Source organism: Aulonocara stuartgranti (assembly GCF_965226115.1).
Source record: "Aulonocara stuartgranti genome assembly, chromosome: 12".
Classification (NCBI taxonomy): Eukaryota; Metazoa; Chordata; class Actinopteri; order Cichliformes; family Cichlidae; genus Aulonocara; species Aulonocara stuartgranti.
In genome coordinates this window covers 35,306,766-35,328,811 of record NC_138948.1, presented here as the reverse complement: position 1 = coordinate 35,328,811, position 22,046 = coordinate 35,306,766, and the positions used below count along the sequence as shown (strand labels likewise).

The window sequence follows — 22,046 nt, the reverse complement described above, 5'->3', positions numbered from 1 at the left end:
CATGTCCCTACGCTTCCTATAGGAACATGAACCAACAGAGTATTTTCCCCACAATAATAATAGAGCCCACTTCCTGCCCAGGTTCCAATTACCGTGCTAGGGCCGCTTACATTGTTGGTGGTTCGTCCCTGAAGTGTGACGGCACACCAAGTTGGATCGATCTCTCCCACCTTGTACTTTTCATTATCAGTAGAGAACTTAAAACATGCATAGTTATCTTGTTTTGGCATAAATGGTCCCACTGTTGTCTGACACTTTCCATCTACTACTGGCTCCTGTACATTTAATGACGTCACACAAATCTAACATGAATGAGCTGGTAGACCCTTTAACATAGTTCAACTCTATGCCATTATTTCTGCTGAGACATTCATCACCTTTACCTGACCCCTCGCGCTTTTGTCTTTCTAGCGATCCTGTTTTAGGACCTACAGATCCTGTTTTAGGACCTACAGTCTCAGGAACTGCTGGGCTGGACTGGCCTCCGTGTTCAGACAAGGGGTCCGGAGTGCCTTGCAAAATACAGACAAAAGACAACAGAGCCATGGTTACTATTATCGCATATAATACACATGTAGTTGTAAGGAACATTTTAATACGTTTCTTCCCATTACGTGTCTCTGATTCGGTTGTTTGCATCATGTTATATAAACTTTGTATTCTAGACTTGTTATATAGATTTTAGATTCTGGACTGAAACTCCCCTCTTTGTGGACCCTTTAACTTATCACTGCCCCTTTCTGATGGCGTGACGACCTTCTCCGCTGCTGCTCTTCTTTCTTCAGCCTTCCAGGTGGACTACTGAATGGCCTGTTGCACAGGTGAGAGGGTTTATTCTGCCTCTGTTTGTTGACACCTGTGTTGGTTGAAGCCTCTTCCTCAACCAAGCTCTCATGTGCTGGTGCACACTGCGACCAGTGATACCAGGTGTCGCCCTTCCCTTTCAGTTGGACTGCTGTAGTTGTCCTGGCAACGACCTCGTATGGACCAGTCCAGCGTGGCTCCTTCCACTTGCGTTTGAGCACCTTCAGCCACACCACCTTTGCCTCCGGGGTCGCCCTGTCCACAGCGTGTAATCCAGATGTGACCTGTTTGCGAAACTGGAGATTCTTGCCACCCCTGTGGTCGCTGTGTTACTGGAATGTTCTCCTGTAAAGGATAGAAAACAAAAAGCCTCTCTCTGGTACACCTCACTAATCTACTGTGTTCATCTAATGTTCCCTTAATTATTCAAAGTTGGTTCAAGATATCATGTTCTGGGCTCTATCCTTTATATTAACTTTACTTAATCTAAATGCTCTTTATGTGTGTAAAGAGTTTATCTTCTAACCAGGATTCAGTTCATTTTAATCCTTCAACTTAAACATGAAAATAACAATGTCTGCCTCAGTTTTACCATATCTAAATCATCAAACACCCCAAAAGTCCTAAAATGATCCTAAACCCATTTCAACTTAAACCTTAAATCCCCCCTTTATTTTGACACATTTCATGTGTCAAAATAATGTACAAAACTAAAAATGCTCAGTTTTCCCCACTCATGATCCAATCTATGTCATGAAAATGAACTTAAAACAGAACAGTCATCAGTCATGTGCTTAGCCTTAGTCCAGTCTTTACCTCAGTGTCCAGTTGGTCCAACCTTAGTTCAGTTCGTCCGTCCAGTCACCGTCCATTCATACGTATTCACACCAGGTATTTCCTCTTTCTTGCCGAGACAACAAGAAACTGTTCCTCTTTCACAGTTGCGAGTAAACATAACTAACCTCTCACCTATAAATGATTCTCTCTAACTAAGTGTGTGTGTGTATATGTCGTCCTCAAATGCTCTCTCATCTCACCCGTTGCACTTCTGACCTTCCACCAGACCAGAGGCTCATCAAATAGCCTCGTCTAACCTGCTCCTCAGAATAACTTAGACTCTGCTTTCATTAATGCAAACTTTCTGCAACTTAGTCTTTCTGAAAGACACACACTGTTTAAACCTCTGAATGCAATATCAATGCTGCAGATTATATTATTAATGCAATGGTGACGATGACGATTATTTAACAATAGCAGTAAAATAATTTCCCTGCTCCACACTCCCTCTCTCGACCTCTGGTACACCAGAGGTCGCAATACATTGTGTCCTCGCTCTGACCCTCTCTTGTGGTCCATCCGGCCTCGGGCCTCCAGGATCCTCACCCCCTGTGGTCGCCGAGATCTTCTGCAAAGGAAACAAAACACCTTTTCCTGCATCTCCCTAACTTATCATAGTTGGGACTCTTTAATCAAAAGCCTTATCCTAATTATGTTCTTGACTTATAGACTTGTATTTATATATATTCTTCAACGTTACTCATCATTTTACCACTCTCTTAAAACGCTGACACTAACTTCATTTTAAAACCTCACATTTCCTATGTTATAACCTGTTTTTGATATAGCCTTTTTATTTCATTTTGCTCCTTTTAATGTAACAATACCTTATAATTCTAGTTTATCAGACTTAATCAAAACCTATGCTTTCCTTCCTTTGGTCCTTCTTTAAATCAGAACATTTTGTCTTCTGAAAGTTTTATTTCTGCTTCTGCCAACATGTTTAGTTAACGAGCTCGACTGGACAGAAACAATCACAACTGCTGAACCTGCACTGTGCTCATGGTTAAAATTCCACAACATTTTGTCTTCTGAATATTGTATTTTTGCTTCAAAACTGCTTCTAGCACAACAAGAGTCAGCGGAGGCTGGAATGACAACAACAACAACAATCTTGTGCTTAACATAAAACATTTACCATTTAACATAAAACAAAAAATAACACAAGTAACAAAAATAACACAAGTAACTTAAAAAAGCTTCAGTCCACATTTCAGTTTGTTGAGCTCGCTGTTGCTCCAGAGGAGGCCCTCAGCTGGCCGGGCTGGAGCCGAGGCCCCGGGGATGCTGCTACGTGTCTGAGGGCAAGTGCTCTTTCAGCCTGCACGTCTGCCCATTTGCGCTCCTCACTTCTCTCCGAGTCCATCGGTGAGGAGTGTTGCATCTGGTCCAGCAGCATACTCACAGTATATATGGGCTGCTGCTGCTGCAGAGGTGTGCTGGCCTCTGAGCGCTCTGTCTGTGTGTAGATGGAGCAGAGCTGGAACAGCTTCTCTCTGGTTTCCTGAGGGGGGGGATGCTCCATGTCATCCAGGACTAGCTGGATCAGGTGAGGTGTGCTGATGCAGGGGGCATCCAGACATGCAGAGAGAAGCTGCTGCCACCTCAGCTTGATGCGGTCGATGAAAATCCTGTCCTTCATTCTGGCTTTCTTCTGCAACCTTGTCTCAAAATGATATTCAAATTTGTTGTTGTTGCAGAGGAAGACTTCTGAAATCCATGCAGAAATATAGAAACACCTGTGACCGTTGGGCTCTTTGCTGAGCAGCTTCAGTTCCACAAAGAGCTTCTCCAGGAAGAGGTGAATGAAAGACGAAGAGTTAAGCATCTTTAGCAGGGGCAGCCAAAAGCGCAGGAAGGTTTGTGGGACTCTGGGCTCAGTGGGACTGGCACTGTCAGATGTTGCACAGCCTAATGCTTCCAGCTGCTCCATGGTAGGAACAAGAAAACCGTCTTCCAGCAGCACATCAATCAACAGCTCCCTGGACCCCAGTGCAAACTGCTTGATCTCACCCAGCAAACAACTCATGTCTGCTAAGGGGGCCTGCCACAAGCTCTTCCCCTTGTCTTCAGGAGACCCATCATCAAAAGCTTGGTACTGGTCCTTCTGAAAAGAGATCAGCAGCTCCCGAGCGTTTCTGCAGGCATCCACTTCTTTCTGCCTGGCAACGAGCTGCTCATCGGGGCCTCCTCCCAGCTGTCTGGACCAAAACTCCTGCTGGAGCCACTCCAGGGCCACCTTACATCCCTTTCGGCACCATTTCAAAGAAGGAAGAGTCCCACGCATGATTTCGTGCCTCAGATCCACCACCCACTCGGGGATGTTCAAGTTTCCAGCCAGTTGCCTCAGCGGCTGGGCCTTTCTCCCCTGCTGGCGATCCGTGATAAGATTAACAAATCTTACCAGGGCCGTCCCGTACATCAGGGTCAAGTCATCTCCGGTAAGCTGTCCGGACCGGTCCCGCACCTGGCAGCGCACGAGGTCTGCTGTGCAGTCCACGGCCACGGGAAAACTATTAGCGCACCTGGCCCTCCAAGCCGATATCCTCTCTAACGCAAACCTCTGCAGAGAGGAGTCCATCGAGTAAAGGTAGTCCCGAACCTGATCCCACTCCGCTTTGTTAAGCCAGGCTACCACATGGCGTGTTTTCTCAGAGCCCTTTTTATTCATTGTGCGCGCTCCGGACCTCACGCTCAATCTCTCACTCACCGGGAAAAGCCGCTCGCCTCACGCAGAGACCACTCGCAGATTTATATGACAGAGGACCGCGTTCAGAGCTTCGAGTTTTACAGTTGCTTGTCGCACAGCAACCAGGAAATGACGCTAACGTTTTCTTCGGCTTCGTTTGTGGCTGACGTTCACCCTGCGGGCACGCTGACGCCACCTGCTGGATTGGAGGATGGAGCGATGGTTCTACAGAGCGCTTATTTACATGATGCTGGTCATAAACGAGCTTTCTTTGGCTATGGTCAATGGCGTGTCCAGCGGGGTGGCCTGGGGGGGGCACAGGCCACCCCCCCAACCAGACTGGCCACCCCAGGTGCCACCCCAAAGGCAAAACAATAAAATTCAATCAAATATCAAATGTCCGATTATGTTTTCACGGTGACGCTCAGATATCCGAGTGTAAGTGAATGCAGCATCGGCTTCTGCGCTATGTGCATCACGTTAGCAAAGGTAGGAGAGCCAAGCACGAAAGACGTCACTGCAGGAAACAATTTTTCGGTGAAAGAAAATGAGGACAGAATAAATGTCCCGGTAAGTAATATTAAGTTTGTTGAGTTTAGTAAACTTCGGCGAAATTAGAATACCAAGGAAAAAATAACACTTAAAGAATTATTGCAGCCGTGGAATATTTCAGACAGTATGCTACAGAGGGGAGCTAACATAAGAGTTATGAGTTATAAGATGTAATCTAAGTCGTAACATTGCTGTATGGAGCTGCAGATTTGGTTGCAGGTTAACATAGCTGGACTGGCCATCGGGCTTATTTGACTTATTTTTTATTTTTTTTGTAACGGCATGAACAATGAGAGGTGGTGGATTGGCCAGATGCAGGTCGATGTGTAGAAATAACTCCGTTGTTTGGTGGTGGCTATGGCGGGGCTTCCACAGAGGCAGCAGGTGGATGAGGGAAGGGGAGGCAGGAGGAGAGCCCCGAGGCAGCCGCCAGTCCGAGTGTCAGGTGAACTGAACTTCAGGTAAGAAGTTATGACCTGCAGTCTATCTGGGTCAGATATGAACTAAGTTTAGGTGGAGTTTATTTTCGTTGTGCTGACTTTTTACTGTCAGTTGCAATAACTCATACTGCGTTCTAGCCAGCTTGGAGTTTTTATACAGCTGTTCGGTTGCTATGATGTTACTGATAGTGAACTTTATTTTATTCATAAGGTTAGTTAGTAGAGTTGCCAACGGCTCCTTAAAAAAATGGAATGGTCCCTCAATCAGAGAAAATATTACACGTTTCGTATTGAGCTGAGAAGAGACGCAGTTTGTCCCGAACTTCAGCTAGAATGGAAAAAGACACAAAGCTGGATTTATTCTGTCTTTACGCTGCACAGCTGCCTCTTCTCTCATCCTCCCTCTCCTGTTGCTACTTCAATCATGAAACTGATCGATGATCAGCTGATCGGCTTTTCTCTCTTGTTTGTTTATCGCCCACTTTGCGCCAGAAAGACGAAACCAGCAGATGTCGCGCTAAACAACAGCAGCACGTTTAAGCTTGATCGGCTGTTGTTAGAATTTATTTAATATTAATTTCTAGTATCAGCTGATGTTTGCTGGAGCCACAGCTGTAAAGCTGCTGGTCATGATGTCGGTTTGGATATCTGGTGAGAGGGAAACGTGAAGACCACCCACCAGGATCCTTTTTTATGTAGCTGACAGCTGGTAACTGTGCAGGGGCGGGTCTAGCAAAGTTTTGCCAGGGGGCCAGGTAGGGCATTAACAGGGAAAGGGGGCACAAAGAAATACTTTTCTTTCCTATTCTCATTTAAAATATCTAGCTTTTATTAAATAATTATCTAAATCTTACAACCAAAGTTTTTATCTGGCGTAAAATGTATAGAAATCATACATATACCAAAAAGACTGTACATCACTGTCACAACAGGGTTTGTTTTCATTCAAAGGCTTTATGGCTTTAATACCTGGTGGGTCGGTCTGTAGTCAAAATGCCCGATTTTCTGTCCCAGTCCAGCCCTGCAGGTTATACTGGCAGTGTCACCATGCCAGCTGAATGTATTTCATCATCAGCCAGTGTTGTTCTTTATCAATATTACCAAAGTTTACCATAAGGCAGCATAGAAAGTATTTACTTGCTTTCAGGTTTTATTCAAATATTAGTCTTTTCAGTTGTTTCTCCACTTTTTTCCTGTTTCAAAATCAAACACCAGTTTGTGAGAAGATTATCTTCTTTTTTTAACAGGCAGAGAAAGTTTTGCATTGGAATGGCTAATTTGTCAATTGTTTGCTACAAATGTTCGTATTTTAATATTCAAAAATGTTTTTGCCCAAAACATATGTGCAGTATATGTCAGTAAAAATACTATGCAAATATTGCTGTCCTTGAATGCTGAGTAAACACTGACAAAGCACTGATTGTATCTCTTGTACTTTATCAACGCAGTATCTAAAAACTTTGCACCGTAGTGGTTAAAATCTCATTCTAATAAGAGTTAAAAGTGCATTTGGTTATTAGGTTTATAGGATTATTGAATTATGGTTAAGGGTTGGTAGAATTTTTTTTTAAAACATTATCTGCCAATTAAATCTGCCACCCTTCTCCAAATCTGTGCCCCTACCTGGCCCCCCCAACAAAAATTTTCTAGACACGCCACTGTACCTGTGTAGTTGGTGCACTGTCCCACAACATCACTCATGCTCAAGATTTACACAGGGCCAGATACCTACATTCAAGCTACCTTCTCGTAACAGCACAGTGATACAGAATTTTAGGATTTGTTTTAATAATGCACAAAAGTATTACAACTTAACTCTTAAAAATGTTAATCAAGAAACTGGGTTTTATGACGTGCAGCATGTCATAGCACGTAAAGCACGTGCAGTGCTTTAATTTGCTTCTCTTGCTATCTATGCATTTTTTCTCAGTAGCCGATTTCTGATACCTTCACAGGTGTTGAATAAACAAATGTTTGACCCTCACACAGAGCGGCTGTGCACGTCAAATAATGAGAAGTGCCACAACTTCCAATGTGTTAATAATGGACTGGATTTATATAGCGCTTTTCAAGGCACCCAAAGCGCTTTACAATGCCACTATTCAGTCACTGGTGAAGGCAACTACGGTTGTAGCCACAGCTGCCCTGGGGCAGACTGACAGAAGCGAGGCTGCCATATCGCGCCATCACCAGTAGGCGGTAGGGTAAAGTGTCTTGCCCAAGGACACAACGACCAGGACAGAGAGCCCAGGGATCGAACCGGCAACCTTCCGGTTACAGATGTGCTTCCCAACTCCCTGAGCCACAGTTGCCCTCAACTTCACTTGCAGCACAGGTGGTGGACTTTAAAGAAGGGTAACAAGATTGAATACACGGTTGTGCAACAATGCTGATGAAGTGAAGAAGCTTCTCGGATGAGAGGTGAAACGTCTTCAAGCAACTTAAAGAAGTCCAGACGCTTTTCTTTACAAGCTCCTTTGACTACGATGACCTGAATGACTGAGAACCTTCACAGACAACAATGCTGATTCTGTAGTTTATTGTATGACACCGTTATGTTTCCTTTACATGAACTGTGGGCAGTAGTAGCACTGATGTTGGTCGCTATGGTATTTGTAACTGTGGGTGTTCCTGTAGGGCTACGCGTGAGAATTCACAAATGTGCTGTTGCAACTTCCTCAAAAGCTGCAGTTGCTGCAGCCTCTGAGAAATGCTCACAGATTGATAGGTATGTTATGGAGCCTCGCAAGGCACATTGAAGAAAAAAAATTTGAACATGTATTTTGCGAGATGAAGATAGTGCTCAGTGGAAGGGGAAACACTCGTGGCTAGGTGTACTTTGATCTGGTGGTCTTTGTTGCATTCATTAACAACCAGCTGCAGTACTCTGTACAGCTTTACAGATACTGATGGAAGCATGATAAATGCAAAGAAAAAAACTCTCAAGATCTTGCGAAACATTTGTGGGATCTTGCAAAAGTAAGTTTTGACAGAATTTGTTCTGTTTAGTGTGGTGCACAATAGCAATTTTCTAAGATCACACTTTAGCAATAAATTGACTTTGTGAAGTCCTTTATCATTCTTATTGTCATGGGCATATCCTATTATCTTTTTTCTATACATTAGATTTTATTTGTTGTCCCGTATACCAATTTGTCATTCTTTGTGAAATGCAGATGCATAAAACAGTTCTATGCAAAACATGCATGCTACTTTCATGCTGCACATTCTACAACAAACACTTATTTTGTGTGCATTTGTCTATTTCAAACAGGTGCCGGTCCTCACCTCTGCAGTGCTGCCGTCTCCTGTAGCGCTGCATGGTTCTAAGCTAAGTTTCCTTTCCTTTTTCTGTTCTCTTAGATTTGTCCTCAGGTTGGAAGTGTCTGTGTTGTGCAGCTGGTCTGGTCTGTCTCTAGACAGTTCAGGCTGCACCCACTAGTTAAATGGTGGAGGCTCACAGCGACATACTCAACACACAAGTTTCTGAACTCTGCATGAGGGTTTCTCCGACGAAGTGAGGGCCGTGAGGCACAGCTCCCCGTCCCCCGGTGACCCTGCTAGGTCCACCTTCTTAGGGAAACCCTCTGCAGAGGAGCTGACAGAGCCAGGAACTTGTGAGTTGTGTGTGTCCACTCAGGCATCATTCATGCTTGTTCTGTAGGTAGTTCCTGTCAGAAGGAGGAGGCGCAGCAGGAGCGTCGGGGGGCGGAAGACGGTGCCTCAGTGCCTCTCTCCTTCTGACATTGTTAAAGAAAACACAACAAATTTATAATTATTTAGATATTTACATGTAGGTAATGTCCTCAAGTTCTGTATAACCACTTTTTCCTCTCTCTGTGTTTGTTTCTCGTTCGTTGTTGTGTGTGTTTGTGTGCATTTGTCTCTTTCAAACAGGTGCCGGTCCTCACCTCTGCAGTGCTGCCGTCTCCTGTAGCGCTGCATGGTTCTAAGCTAAGTTTCCTTTCCTTTTTCTGTTCTCTTAGATTTGTCCTCAGGTTTGAAGTGTCTGTGTTGTGCAGCTGGTCTGGTCTGTCGCTATAACGCGGCCTCGCTGTTTCGCACATTTTTTTTGTGCAAGTTTGCATGCTTTTTTTTTTTTGCGCACAGCGCTTTGTGTTCTGCGTCCTGATTGGCTTCAGACTATTGTTGATCTCCTCCGTGCCGTCTCTCCTGTGCAGTACAGAATCGCTGATTCATTGATTCATTAATGATTCATTGATGTTGAATTATCTCTCAGCTGCTCTGTTCTCATGTGCTGGACCTGAAAACACGGTTTGATCTTTGGTTTCTGTAATACTGGACTTATTTGTCTACGAAGGTTTGAGCTTTGAGAGCTTAAACAGGAGAGAAACGTGTGAAAATGTTCATGTCGGTCTGAGTGTATAAAGTGTGTAGTGACGGGTTTTACAGCCTTAAAACATTGATAATAACTGTGAAAAATAAAGTTGGCTACTTCAGATTTCACCAATCGCAGGTTATTTTTAGAACGTAACTCCCGCGATAAACGAGGGAGCGCTGTTTACAGATACTGAGAAGTATAAAATCTGAATCCTTTCTCTCGTTTGCTCTGAGGCGCGGGGGGGAAATATCGACAAGTCGATCAACATCATCTACAGATACATTCGACATCTCGAAAAATGTAAATTGCCACTTGATTCGTCCATTTGGTTGAAAAACCCGACCGTGAACAAGGAGCGAATATCACACCGGAAACTAAGCGCTATGCGCCGGAAGTAGCATATGCTAAGGCGCACACAGGTCTAAGTTATAGGTCTAAGTTCCCCATAATGCACTGGGTGTTTCTTCTTCACTCAACATGTGTTAGTAGACCTCTCTGCATTCAGCCCGTCTGCCCCTCATCTATCGATGGATGTTTGTTAGAGGCTTTGGTTCCCACTGTCGCTCACAGACGGTCACCTAATGTTTCCCTGTGTAACTGCAGGGTCTTTGCCTTATAACATAGAAGTAGCTTGAGGTAACTGTTGTTATGATTTGATGCTGTGTGTGTGTAATAAAGCTCCCTTACTGACAGTGGGTCACCACAGCTTGTAGCTCCATGTATTTGATGTGGCACGTTTGCCCTCGCTGACACAACCCTAAAGGGATTTGTGTGTATGAATAAAGTTTATTGTTCATACAGTTCATTGCCGTATGTCTATGAAAGGCTGAATGAGGGTTGTAGCTCCCTCAGCAGCTGTGGAGCGATGGCTCGTGGTCACCTGATTCAGCCCTGGAGATGTGGTTGGTTAGACACGCTGCTTTAGTTGGACACTACAAACCACACTCACCTGTTTACACAAACACATACACACCTTTTGTGTTACAACCACCTTGTTACACTCAAACACCAGATGATGCATCTGAGCCAACTAAGGATTCACTGAGACTGAAGAAGCTCGAGATCATAAGAATTTGAGGCTCAGCTGATACAGTATCATAGGACAATCCAACCATTGTATGTCAAGAGACTATAGGCAGTAAAAGCTCCATCTGGAGGAGGAACGACGTGGTTCAGAGCGTTGCCTCCTGCAGCTGGTGACATGTTCAGATTTCAGCTCTGTCGGTTAGAAAGTCTGTTTTTGTTTTTCATCTGTGTGTTGCTCTTTCATCCTTTTGTTCTTCCTCTTTCTTGCATCAAGCTGGCTGACTTCACCACTGATGAGGTAACCATGAGCAGTAAGCCTCGTGTCGCTCACAGTTACATTTAACATAGTGCGATAAACACACTCAGTCTTTATAAGGTACATCCTCTAAAGGTTCACATAACAGACAAACAGGATAATAAAAATAATCTGGTTCTCTGCAGCGTCCTCAGATGAACAACACACAACATTATTAGACGTCTCAGTATTTGTTACACTGAACACAAATATAAACACAACACTTTTGTTTCCATGAGCTGAACCGGATCCTGACTGGTTTTGCGACATGTGTGTCATTGTGCTACACATGTACGGCATATTTCAGAGTGGCCTTTTATTGTGGGCAGTCTCAGACACACCTGTGCAATATTCATGCTGTCTAATCAGCACCTTGACATGCCACACCTCACAGGTGTGGCATGTTAGACTACTTTTAATTAACTGCTTCAGCCCACTTACAATGAAAATGTAACAAAAAATCTTGTTCCTGACCTGTGCAGTATGTTAACACTATTGGAAGTAAAAATAACTCTAATTTTGAAAACACAACTTTCTTTCTTTCTTTTTTTTTTAATAAAGCTCTGACTTGTATTATGAGTCTGTGGTCTGGGAGAGAGTCTGTAACTCTGTCTGCAAAATACAGGATATAATGACCAATGTTGGGCAATTAATTATATAGTTACTTCTTCAAAAAAGTAACCGAGTTATGCAAACAAAGTTTTTTGCAGCTGTTTACCTAAAAATGTAGCCAAGGCGTTTTTTAATTAAACATTTCAAACTATTTACAGAACAATCAGCTGTTCTGCATCAAATCCGATGCCACACAAATTATTTGTGCCACTCCAAAAAATAATTTGTGTCCACTATGAGATGAAGGAGAACAACAGCCTGATACCTGCAGGACAACAGCAGATGTATCACTGCTGTAACACCTGTAACATTCAGCAGTCGCCTCATTGTTCTGACACACACAACAAAACTGCTGACTACACTACACACTCACTACATAAGATTTGCGCTAAACGTCGCAAATCTCTCACATCTCCAAGCACCGCCGTCACTCCTAAAACTTCCTCCCGTTTCTAACCCTTGCCATATAATTTTTGATTGGTCCACATGGTACATTTTTCCACCAATAGGAAAGGGTGGTGGGGTGTTGTTTTTGCTCACAGGCTTTCGAGCGTTTTCCTTATAAAACGGCGTTTTCACCGTTTCTTCCCGCAGTAAATATAAACAACGACAGTATTCAGGAAGAAAACCAAACATTGCAGATATTTTTATCATAACTCTGGTTGTACGCGGCCGATCAACACAATTTAAAAACTGGTATAAAGTCCACACTTTTCCCGTCAGTTGTTCCGTCGGTCCTGCTCACATCTCCAATGGTTGTACACGTTGTCATTAACGTGGCTTCACTCCACATCAGCCGCTTTGCTAAAACACCGGTGTCGGCGCATAAGGACGCGTCAGAGCCTGACAGCGACGTTGATTAGCTGCGTATATACGAATGTGAATCGCGTGATTGGCTGGACTACGGGATAAGGTGGCCTCGTTCTAATCCTATACGGGAGCAGCCAGTCACTGACTAACACTGCAAAACAGGATTGTTAAAGTTTTCATTTTAATTTCAATTCAGGTGAATTTTTTTTTTTTTTTTTTTTTGTGCGCGCAACGCAGATTTTCTGTGCAGAGACCGTGCCAGCAGTGCGCAATTGTGTACGCGCGCAGCTTAGAGGGAACATTGCTTGCGAGTGTCGGGTCTTTTGTGTTTGTAGAAAATGTTTCATATCTCTGAGTTCAGCTCATGGAAAACAGGAGCAAAAGCAAAAGTGTTGCGTTTATATTTTTGTTCAGTGTAAATGATAAAACATCAGGTTTGACCCAGAATACAGTTTGGTCCACATGGTGGCGCTGTGAAAAGTGCGCGCTGTACTGGTGGCACCAGTGTCCCCAGCCCACAGACCAGTGCTGCCACTAATCGAGTTTCATTAGCAGCATCTAAATGCTGTTTAAAGGTGGACTTCATCTGTCACACAGGAGCAGTTTGGCTTCGCTTTGCTTAAATAATGACCTGGTGTATTTCTGTATACACACCTGCTAAGGATCAGGTGACTTTTATAATAAAAGGTTAATACGTGAAACCTTAAAAATAAAAAGAGCTGTTTTTAGCAGTATTTAGGCTGCAGTCTGTGTATTATGTCCATGATATTCTACATTACAGTAAAAACAGTAATTATATAAAGAACAGATGGATCAGGATCCTGTCTGTGTCTTTACTATGATCTCAGCTGATAATGAGGCTTGAAAGAGACATGTTTGAACTTTTGCATTGATCAGACAAATAAGCCTGCATGTTTGCATGAGCTTTACCTTTAACTGTAAAACATGAAGCCTTTATTATTAAAAAAACAAAACCCTTTTGGTGTCATACAGGTAAGAAAGCAGCGAAGCGTTTTTCTCTCTAACAGACCTTTCATCTGTTTTCTCTGCCGTTGCTCTGATGGGACCTGCAGGGTGTTTTTGGTGACGTGGAGGTTTGCACAGTTGCTGCCTGTGGTGTGTGTAGAAATGTTCATGTTCTAGTCCCACTGTGAAGCACATAGACGTGTCCTGACTTCCTGTCTGTCCCACACTCTGTTGTCTCTGTTTGTTGCTGCCAACAGTACAAGTCATCTTTGCAGATTTTACTGAATTAACAAAAACATTTTTACTGAAAGACTTATTCAGTAAACACGTTTGTTACACTGAGACTGAAAAAGAGATCCCTGTTTACGCTCATAGAAAACGAGCCTCTGTTTTACTTTATTGAAATCATTTCTAATCACAGACAGGATCAGCAGCGTGCAGCTGCAGTGAGGTGTTAGTAGAGGAGCTGTGTTTGTGAGCTGTAGTCTGGATCAGGTCTCTGTGGGAGACTCGGGTTACAGTACTTCTGAATATCACACAGCACATTTCTTCAGAATCGGTTGCTGTTTGCTAACATTTGACCTTTGCCCTTTTAGGCTGCCCTTCTGGCGCCCGTCGATGAGGACTTGGGATCTGACAAGAAGCAAACTGGGGGAAGCAGCAGAGTACCAGACTTCCCTCCTCCAGCAGGCCGGGAGATCTTGTTGCGCACCTGTGTGCCGCGACCAGCAGCGTACTCCAAGGCGCTGCCTCAGCGGCTCTTCTGTGTCCTGATGAGGGAGGAGTTTAGGTTGGCCGGAGCCTTTTCCACAGACACGTCCTTCTTTTAAGTCCTGTGAACAATTCACACCTGGGATAAAGATAAGTGAAGGACACAGGATGGAGACTTTCACATAAAACAATAAAGCTGAATTGAACTAAAGTGAATAATTTGAAAATGACTCAGTGTTTTATCAGCGACACGTTACCGCAGCCTTTTAAGATCACTGAACCTGTTACTTCAAAAAACAACATGTAATGTTGAAGGGGACAAAGAGTTAGTTCATGTTTGACACTGATGTTAATCAAAACTTCCAAGATCCAGGTTGAATAAAACAGCATTAGGTGTGTGATTTCACTCTGCTCCACACACCTGCGTGCTCCAATCAGAGACACCAGAGGAACAGGTGATGAATGTGATGGGGAAGCATACGCAGGTGTGACATACAGAGCCGTGGGAATTACAGGACATTATTACTGTTGATATATTCTCAGCGATCAGCTGTTAGTGAAGAGCATGAAAACCTTACTGCACGTCGGTCAGCTCAACTTAGCTCGCTGGATAATTTACTTGTCAGCTTGAAAACATTTAACTTTAACAAAATGTTCACCAACACGGGTCAGTGTAGGTCACTGAGTCATCCTGCACACTAGCCCTGCCCCGCCCACCTGTGTTTATACACCTCTGCAGCCCCTCCTCCTTCAGCCGGGACATTTGTTCTAGCCTTCATTCATAAACTCGGCTTTCTAACATGCAGCTAAAGTTCAGTCTGCATGCTCGACCCACATACTCCTGGTAGCTGACGTGAAATACTGCTGTGCGTAAGGGTCGGGCGGGTGACCACGTCACCTGGTCATGGGGTAAATGCTGCGGCCGGGTTCAACTCTGACCTGAGGCCCTTTATTTCTCCCTCCCTGCTTTGCTGTCTGGTCTTCATTGTGCTATTAAATACAGACAAAAAAGTTTGTTCTCCTCCTTCCATCACCACCTTTGTTGCATGTAGAAAAGTGTCATATAGAACCAGTCGTTACTTTAATGGTCTGAACTAAACGGTCGGGTGGCGCCAACAGCGACTAAGAATTTTCTGGGCCAACAGGATTTGTGTTTCAGTCCCTGATAAACTGACCCATCCTCTAAAAAACAAAACCCAAAAACTATATTTACAAGATAAATGATCAGAAATAGTAACGACAACAAAAGCACAGGAATCATAGATCCAACGGGACAGGCTCGTTACAATGAAGGAAAACACTGAGCGACTGTTGAGGCCCTTATTAGTCCTACAAAACATAACAGAAATGTTACAATAAAACACAGAGGCCTTTATTGTCACGTCCATCGTACTGTGACTCCTCAGCACATTCATCTCCAATCAGCAGCTTCCTTCACTGACCCAATCACAGGTCTCAGGCCAGCTGTTGTACTCAGGTTTGGATTATTTGCTGAGGTTTTAGATCTCTGGACCAAAGCCTTTAAAAGGAAACAGTTTCTCAGAGGTTACATCAGTAAATATGATCTCACTGTTACAGTGATCATTCACATCTCTGATTAACCTCTGAAGAGACACATTTGGTCCTTAGCGACGCCTCTGTCACAGGCGTCTGTCAGAACAACAGCGTGTGTTTGACACAGTCCATCATGAAGAGAAGCAGTTTTTCTTCTGAATTAGTGAAATAACTGGTCTGTAAATTACAGTAACACGAGTGTCATTGTTAAAACACAGTTTATGAAACACTTAATTTGTTGTTAACTTATTGACAACGTAAACATTTGCTGGTTGCCACTGTAACTGATGACTGTGTGGTCACATGACTGAAAAGTAAACAAATATCACAAAATAAAGAAATGCCTCCAACTTGTGTTACGAGTAGTTAGTGTGCAGAAACACGGCTGCAGGGTCAGCCCTCCCTCCACAGTCGCTCATCAGGCTGGTCGCAGCGCGTTTGCCTGTCTACTGATGTCTGCATGAGCAGAAACACCAATTTGAGTGATGTTATGTAATTCAGGATTCAATCAATGTGTCAGTGTTTGTTACTTTGTTACATTCATTTTTTAACCACGTTATTTTGTTGTGGGATGAACTTCTGCAAACAACAACATATGGCAACAAAAAACAAAACTTGCAGTTGGAATCGATGGAGCTGTGAGATGATGGGATGTCGACTGGTTCACTAACCATTAACATTTGGGATATTAGGATAACAGTAGCGTGTAAACATAAGCAGTGCAAACACTTCCTATAACGACACATTTACAGTCTAGTTTGGGGAAAGCTGAGGAATTAGGGTGAAGAGACGGTGGATGTTTAACCCTCCCTTGGTTTGACAGCTCGCTCAGCCAGCGAGTTATGAATGATGTTCTTGATAGACTCCGCCCCCGCGCCTTCTAGGAAAGTGTGGTGATCTCCCTTGATGACGTGGACCGACACCTCGCCATCACAGACCTGAAGAAAGACGCAGTACACAGTTTGAACATTGGAAGGCTCAGACAGAGTTTATAGAAACACACACAAGCGCACACACGCACAGTGAAGATAAGTACTACAGACTGATGTAAATGTGCATCGGTACCTCGCTGAGCTTATAGTCAGCTCCCAGGTTTTGCTCATATTCGCTGCTGGTTTCGGCGCGCAGCAGCTTCACGCTGCCGTGGTATTTTGCAGTAGGTACATATGCATCAGCAGCCTTTAGCTTGTAGTAGAAGGCGGAGGCTGCAAAGTGCAGTGAGTCTCGGTCGATGTCCTTGTGAGCGGAGGTGATTAGGTCCACGGCCACACTGACGCGTGCATTCAGGTCTGACAGCGGGAGCAGAGTCTCCAAAAGCTGTAGGATGTAACCATGGAGACGACTGTAAGTTCATAGCAAACGTTACCGCGTGCTCGCGGAGATATTGTTGTTTTCAGAAAAGTAAGTGACACATAATTAATGAACATCACAGATCTTATGTATATGAAAATGCAAAATGAAGATGTTTTGATATTCAGGAGTTACAAATGTCAGCTTTCAGTGAGAAACTGTACGAAGGTTTGATTTAACCGCATGTTTTACTTTAGTCTCCATAACAGCTCCAAACATCACATCATTGTTGAGTCAAACCTGCACCACACACAGACTGTGCTGGAACAGCAGCTCCAGACTGTGTTACAGTCACCATCTTTACCTTACAGGCGCCGTGAGGCAAAAGCTCAGGTTGTGTGGCCTTTAACGCTGATGCCACATAAAGGAATACTTGTGTGTGAACCTGTGGGTCAGAGACAGTATACCTTGTTGTATTCAATGCCAGTGAACTGCTGGATGAAGGCACACAAGGCTTCAGTCTCAGCCTCAGACTCGTTGCCGGGTGTTAGCTTGGCTCTGTAGCTCTGCAAATCAAAAACACAGTTAAACCTGTTCACATGCAGATCATGTGACCAGAGCTCATCCTTCAAAACCAACATCACACACGCTATACAGCATATACATGAAATAAAGATGCGCGAGTGTTTCTCTGACCTGTGTGTACGCTGCCACATATGAATGTGAGCCATCAAAGAGAAACAGGAACTCCACAGGCTGATTCTGGGTCTGCAGCTGAGAGCACATTTCAAATGCTACACAGGCACCAGAAGAATATCCAGCGACTCTGTACGGGCCGTCCGGCTGCACCTGCCTGACGCAGCTCACGTAGTAGGCAGCCAGGGACTCAATGCTATCCAGAGGAGCAGCTGCAAAGGAAACACATGAGGGGAGTTAGTTTGGCTGCACAGTGACATAAACAGCTGATGCACAACATGTGAGTGACAAAGGTCTGAGAACAGAACCACAAACTTTTAAACTGTGAAACAAAGAAAACATGAAATCACATCAGGTCTTTGGTTTTCCTCAGGCCATTATGGAGGGAGCTGTATATGTACAAGTGTTTGTAGTTTCACCTTTGAACAGTCAGACTTTCAGCTTTAACACATTTTGCTGTTTAACAGTTACACACGTTTTGATACACATGATTGTGACACCTGGTGAGGACGCACACTCATCATTTGATGACAAGTAAGGACACGTAGTTTCCACGATGGTTCAAAGTGTTGATTTTGTGTTTTAAAGTTTTTCTCTGTGACTGTAAAGTCATTTTAATATGAGCCCCATTATGCTGACAAACCCACGCAGACGATGCACACAGCTCAGCAACACCAACAAGCCTGAAACTCAAATGACATGAAAAGTTATCCATGAGGCGCCAAAACACAACAACAGCTGCAGCAAAGGCTCTTTGTACTGTAAGATGAAGATCCTACAAAAGTAGAAGCCTCACAAACCACATGTAGACTGGTTGTGCAAACTCCCACAGACCCTGCAGTCGAGAGGATAACAAGCTGCTCCAGTGATCATGACCAGGACACAAACTGCTTCCTCCTGAATCAGAGGCCTGACTGACAGACACACCCTGGCATAGAGGAGGCTGAGGAGTGTGACAGTTGGAGCACACGCTCAGGTCTAGGTCTTTAAACAGGGGAACCACCACCCCAGTGTGCCAGTCCAGAGGCAGCATCCCAGAGCTTCACGCAGCGCCGTGTCAGCCAGGACGGCCCTGCAACACCCAGATCCTTCTCATCAGCCTCAGGTCTGTCCTAAATCCTAGCAGGAGCTACCACGACGCGTACCACAAAATGCATCGCACTGGTTCTTCCCAGTAGTTGGAACTGGTTGTCTGCTTGCCAATGAATCCTGCTTATTGGTTCCACTTGTGCTACAAATAGGACGAATTGTAGTGGGTTAGGGTTAGCTGGATATGTGCTGGATATGTGGTGGAGGGTAACTGCAGGAGAAGAAGCTAGTGGGGGAGTAGAGCAGGGGAGGATGTGGGTCCCCGGGGCCTGCTGGAGGGCAAGGGCCACGCCCGATGTGAGTAGCAGCAGGGCCAGCGCGCCCAGGAGCACATCTTTTTCGACCGTAAGGGAGACAGGAGGCCGACTCACTGCCTCGGCTAAATGGAGAGGGAATTTCAGAAGGGCCAGGGCACAAGCATGGACCTTTTTCAGCTGTAAGGGAGACAAGAGCAAGGTGTGACGTAGGTCCCCGGGGCCTGCTGGAGGTCCAGGTCCACGCTCGATTTGAGTAGCAGCAATGGCCAGTGCACCAGGAGCACATCTTTTTCGACTATAAAGGAGACAGGAGGCCGAACAGGTCTCTGACCCTTCAGCATAGACAGGTGGCTGAATGGGCCCCTTGGGCCCTCCAGCCGAGACAGACAGCTCAAACGGGTTCCTCTGACCCTTCAGCGGAGACAGACACCGAACCAGCATGTGTGGAGACCTCTGGCAGTGTGGACACTGGCTGGAGCTTAGTGGCACATTGGCTTGGCTCAGGCAGTGGTATGCAGTCCTCAGAGGGCTGAAAGTGTTCTCCAACACATCCAGCAGAGGACAGAGGACTCTACTAAAAAATCCGACTCTACTAACCTATCAGAGGCTGCTTAAGATCAGAATGCAATCATCTGCAGTTTTCTTCTTAATTAACAATAAACTTAGTGTATATGTACTCCTAAATTTGATGAAAGTGATAAATAATAGACAGCTCTCTCTCTCTCTATATTCTGACATTTAACTAATTCAAAAGATATTTCAATATTTATTTATCTAAAACAAAACAAGTTAGAATAGCCTTTATTGTCATTGTACAGAGTACAACGAAATTGGAGTGCCACTCCCTTGGTGCAAGTTTCAATAATAAATATAAATGTAAAATATAAAAAGTACAAAAAAACAATCGTAAGTACTCAAACAATAGTTTGTACAATATATACAGGATAGCAGCATTAATATAATGACAGTATGAATAGCAGCATAATATAATGACAGTGACGGTATGGAATAGGTTCAATTGTTTTTGTTCTTATTTACTACGGTGATAGCTCTGGGAAAGAAGCTATCCCTGAATCTGTTTGTCCTGGTTTTATGTGACCTGTACCGTCGGCCTGACGGTAATAGTTCAAACAGTTGGTTGCTGGGGTGAGAGTAGTCCTTGATGATATTGCCAGCTCTGCTGAGGTACCGAGAGTTTGCAGTGACCTCCATGCTGGGCAGAGAGCAGCCAGTGATCTTCTAGTTGCAAGTTCACTCTAAATTGATGTTTAACAGAAAAAAAAAATGTTTTTATGTTTTTTCCCTAAAGTGTATGTAAATATCTGGTTTCAGCTGTGAATATACTGCTGTGTATTGAAATTCCTCTTGTTTTGCATAGAAATATACTGAACAACATACAAAGCATAATATATAAAATAAAATCTACCTGAGTTTTTTCTTTGAAAGAAGCCACTTATGTCAATTGTTGTGTTCATCAGTACATAACTGAAACCGATTACAGTGCTTTGTTTAGCCGTGGAGGGAAACAACTGAAAATATGAAATAAACACACATGTAAGCTAAGACTCTCTAAAAAAACATCATTGTTGTTGTTCGGATTTTCATTTCCCCATTTGTTGATTCACTCCAAGAGCAAGTAACGTAATATGGGTCAAGTGATCAGTTTGATATCAATCTTTTGTGATACACCGTCATATTTACATTATTTGTACAGTATGAATGATTTGCTTTGGTACCTGGTCAAACTTAAGCTCTCCTCTGTCTGCCTGTCTACGCTTCTCCTGCAGCAGTTTCTCCCCCCTCGCTCACATGCGTAAGTGCTATGCTCAGTCACCCAGTGCCTGAGCTCAGATCATACCAAAATTAGGGTGATTTTACGACTGTGCGCTATGTGCTTCGAATATTGTGTGTAGTTTTTTGTTTTATACAGTTGGCAGTCAGGCATCAGTAACAAAATCACCAGGCTCACAGTAGACAGATTCACAAGAAATTCATTTGGGCTTAGAAGGAATAAAACAAACAGAATCCTTAATTAAGCTTGCGTTAGATTGCAAAATGGTCCCAGATGAAACAGTCTTAACAACACGAAATGCACAGTTCTTTTGTAAAGGTTCTTTTTATTTGGAAGGAAAAATAAGCACAGACAGAGTCCCCAGAAGTGTCCAAAAAGTGATTTATTAAACACACACAGTTATACAGTGTGGGAAGCCGGTCTTCGATCTTCTCTGCTCGTTACAGAAAGCTTTATAGCCTAATATGACGTCAGAACATTTCCTAGAACTCAGCTTCTCAGAAACCTAACACTTTCTCAGGCTTTATGTTCCCAGATATGGATGAGGGAAAACATCTGGTCTAAACAATTGTGTGTCCGAGTGTGCAGTTTGTGAGATTGTCTGTCCAGGCCAACAAAAGGTCGCTGTCCTCATCTGACTTTACTTTGGGCCGCCTGGAGCCACAGAGATGCTGGTGGTTTTTGCATAATAGAATATTACAGAGGAATGTGTCTTATTCTGCGTGCTCTGGAATACAAGATTAAGCAGATTTACTAAATGATAAATGATACATGATAATGGTGATGATCAACTGATACTAAGTGATGCAGACTAATGAAATAATAATGAAATAATGGCAGTGAAATTACATGTTTTTCTTGACAACTCCTCCTCTTGGGCTCGCTTGCGAGCCCAACTTACACCAGGATTTGTCTCACTCCTCCGTCCAGCCTACAATCTCCCTCAAAGGCATCATGGACTCCGGCGCAGCTGAACCTGCTGAGCCTGAGCTCAGGGCTCTCTCCAGCATCTTTACTAAAAGCCGCCGGACCAGAGGGATGAGACAACATCCAATCATCAATATGACAAGAAAAACAACAAAAGAAAACATGGCAGACATAACAACACTCTTCCATTGCCCAAAGACAGACGTGAACCAGTCTCCCGGTCCAGTGTTCACACCTGATTGCTCATGCATGGTTTTAGATAACATTTTCAGACTCTCAAGCGCCCTAGTAACCGTACCGTCTGGTGCAGTATTGTTGGGTATGAACGTGCAACACATGTCCCCAAACATGGCACAG

General features: G+C 43.9%; 2 protein-coding genes and 1 long non-coding RNA gene across 10 annotated transcripts in view; 1 reads left to right on the top strand and 2 right to left on the bottom strand.

The window, feature by feature from the left end:
• Positions 1-732: 732 nt before the first annotated feature.
• LOC309718869 (ribosomal biogenesis protein LAS1L-like) lies at positions 733-4,511 on the bottom strand. The gene has a single exon (XM_082554480.1). The coding sequence runs from the start codon at positions 4,310-4,312 to the stop codon at positions 2,855-2,857; it is 1,458 nt and encodes a 485-aa protein (XP_082410606.1). The 5' UTR covers positions 4,313-4,511; the 3' UTR covers positions 733-2,854.
• A 21-nt stretch (positions 4,512-4,532) lies between these two features.
• The window catches only part of LOC309718875, a 236,129-nt gene continuing 218,615 nt past the window's right edge, over positions 4,533-22,046 (top strand). For 4 of the 8 annotated variants that reach the window (XR_014280095.1, XR_014280096.1, XR_014280097.1 and 1 more), the window contains exons 1-2: positions 4,535-5,343; positions 8,597-11,012. This is a non-coding gene — a long non-coding RNA (uncharacterized lncRNA). Of the gene's footprint in view, positions 5,344-8,596; positions 12,294-13,969; positions 14,296-22,046 lie in introns of those variants that run through there. The other 4 variants (XR_014280101.1, XR_014280099.1, XR_014280100.1 and 1 more) reach the window with 4 other exon arrangements.
• LOC309718872 (fatty acid synthase-like) lies at positions 15,157-18,000 on the bottom strand. The gene is made up of 4 exons (XM_082554483.1): positions 17,625-18,000; positions 17,396-17,494; positions 16,704-16,955; positions 15,157-16,576 (listed from the first exon to the last, which is right to left on the bottom strand). The coding sequence occupies exons 1-4, from the start codon at positions 17,712-17,714 to the stop codon at positions 16,439-16,441; spliced, it is 579 nt and encodes a 192-aa protein (XP_082410609.1). The 5' UTR covers positions 17,715-18,000; the 3' UTR covers positions 15,157-16,438.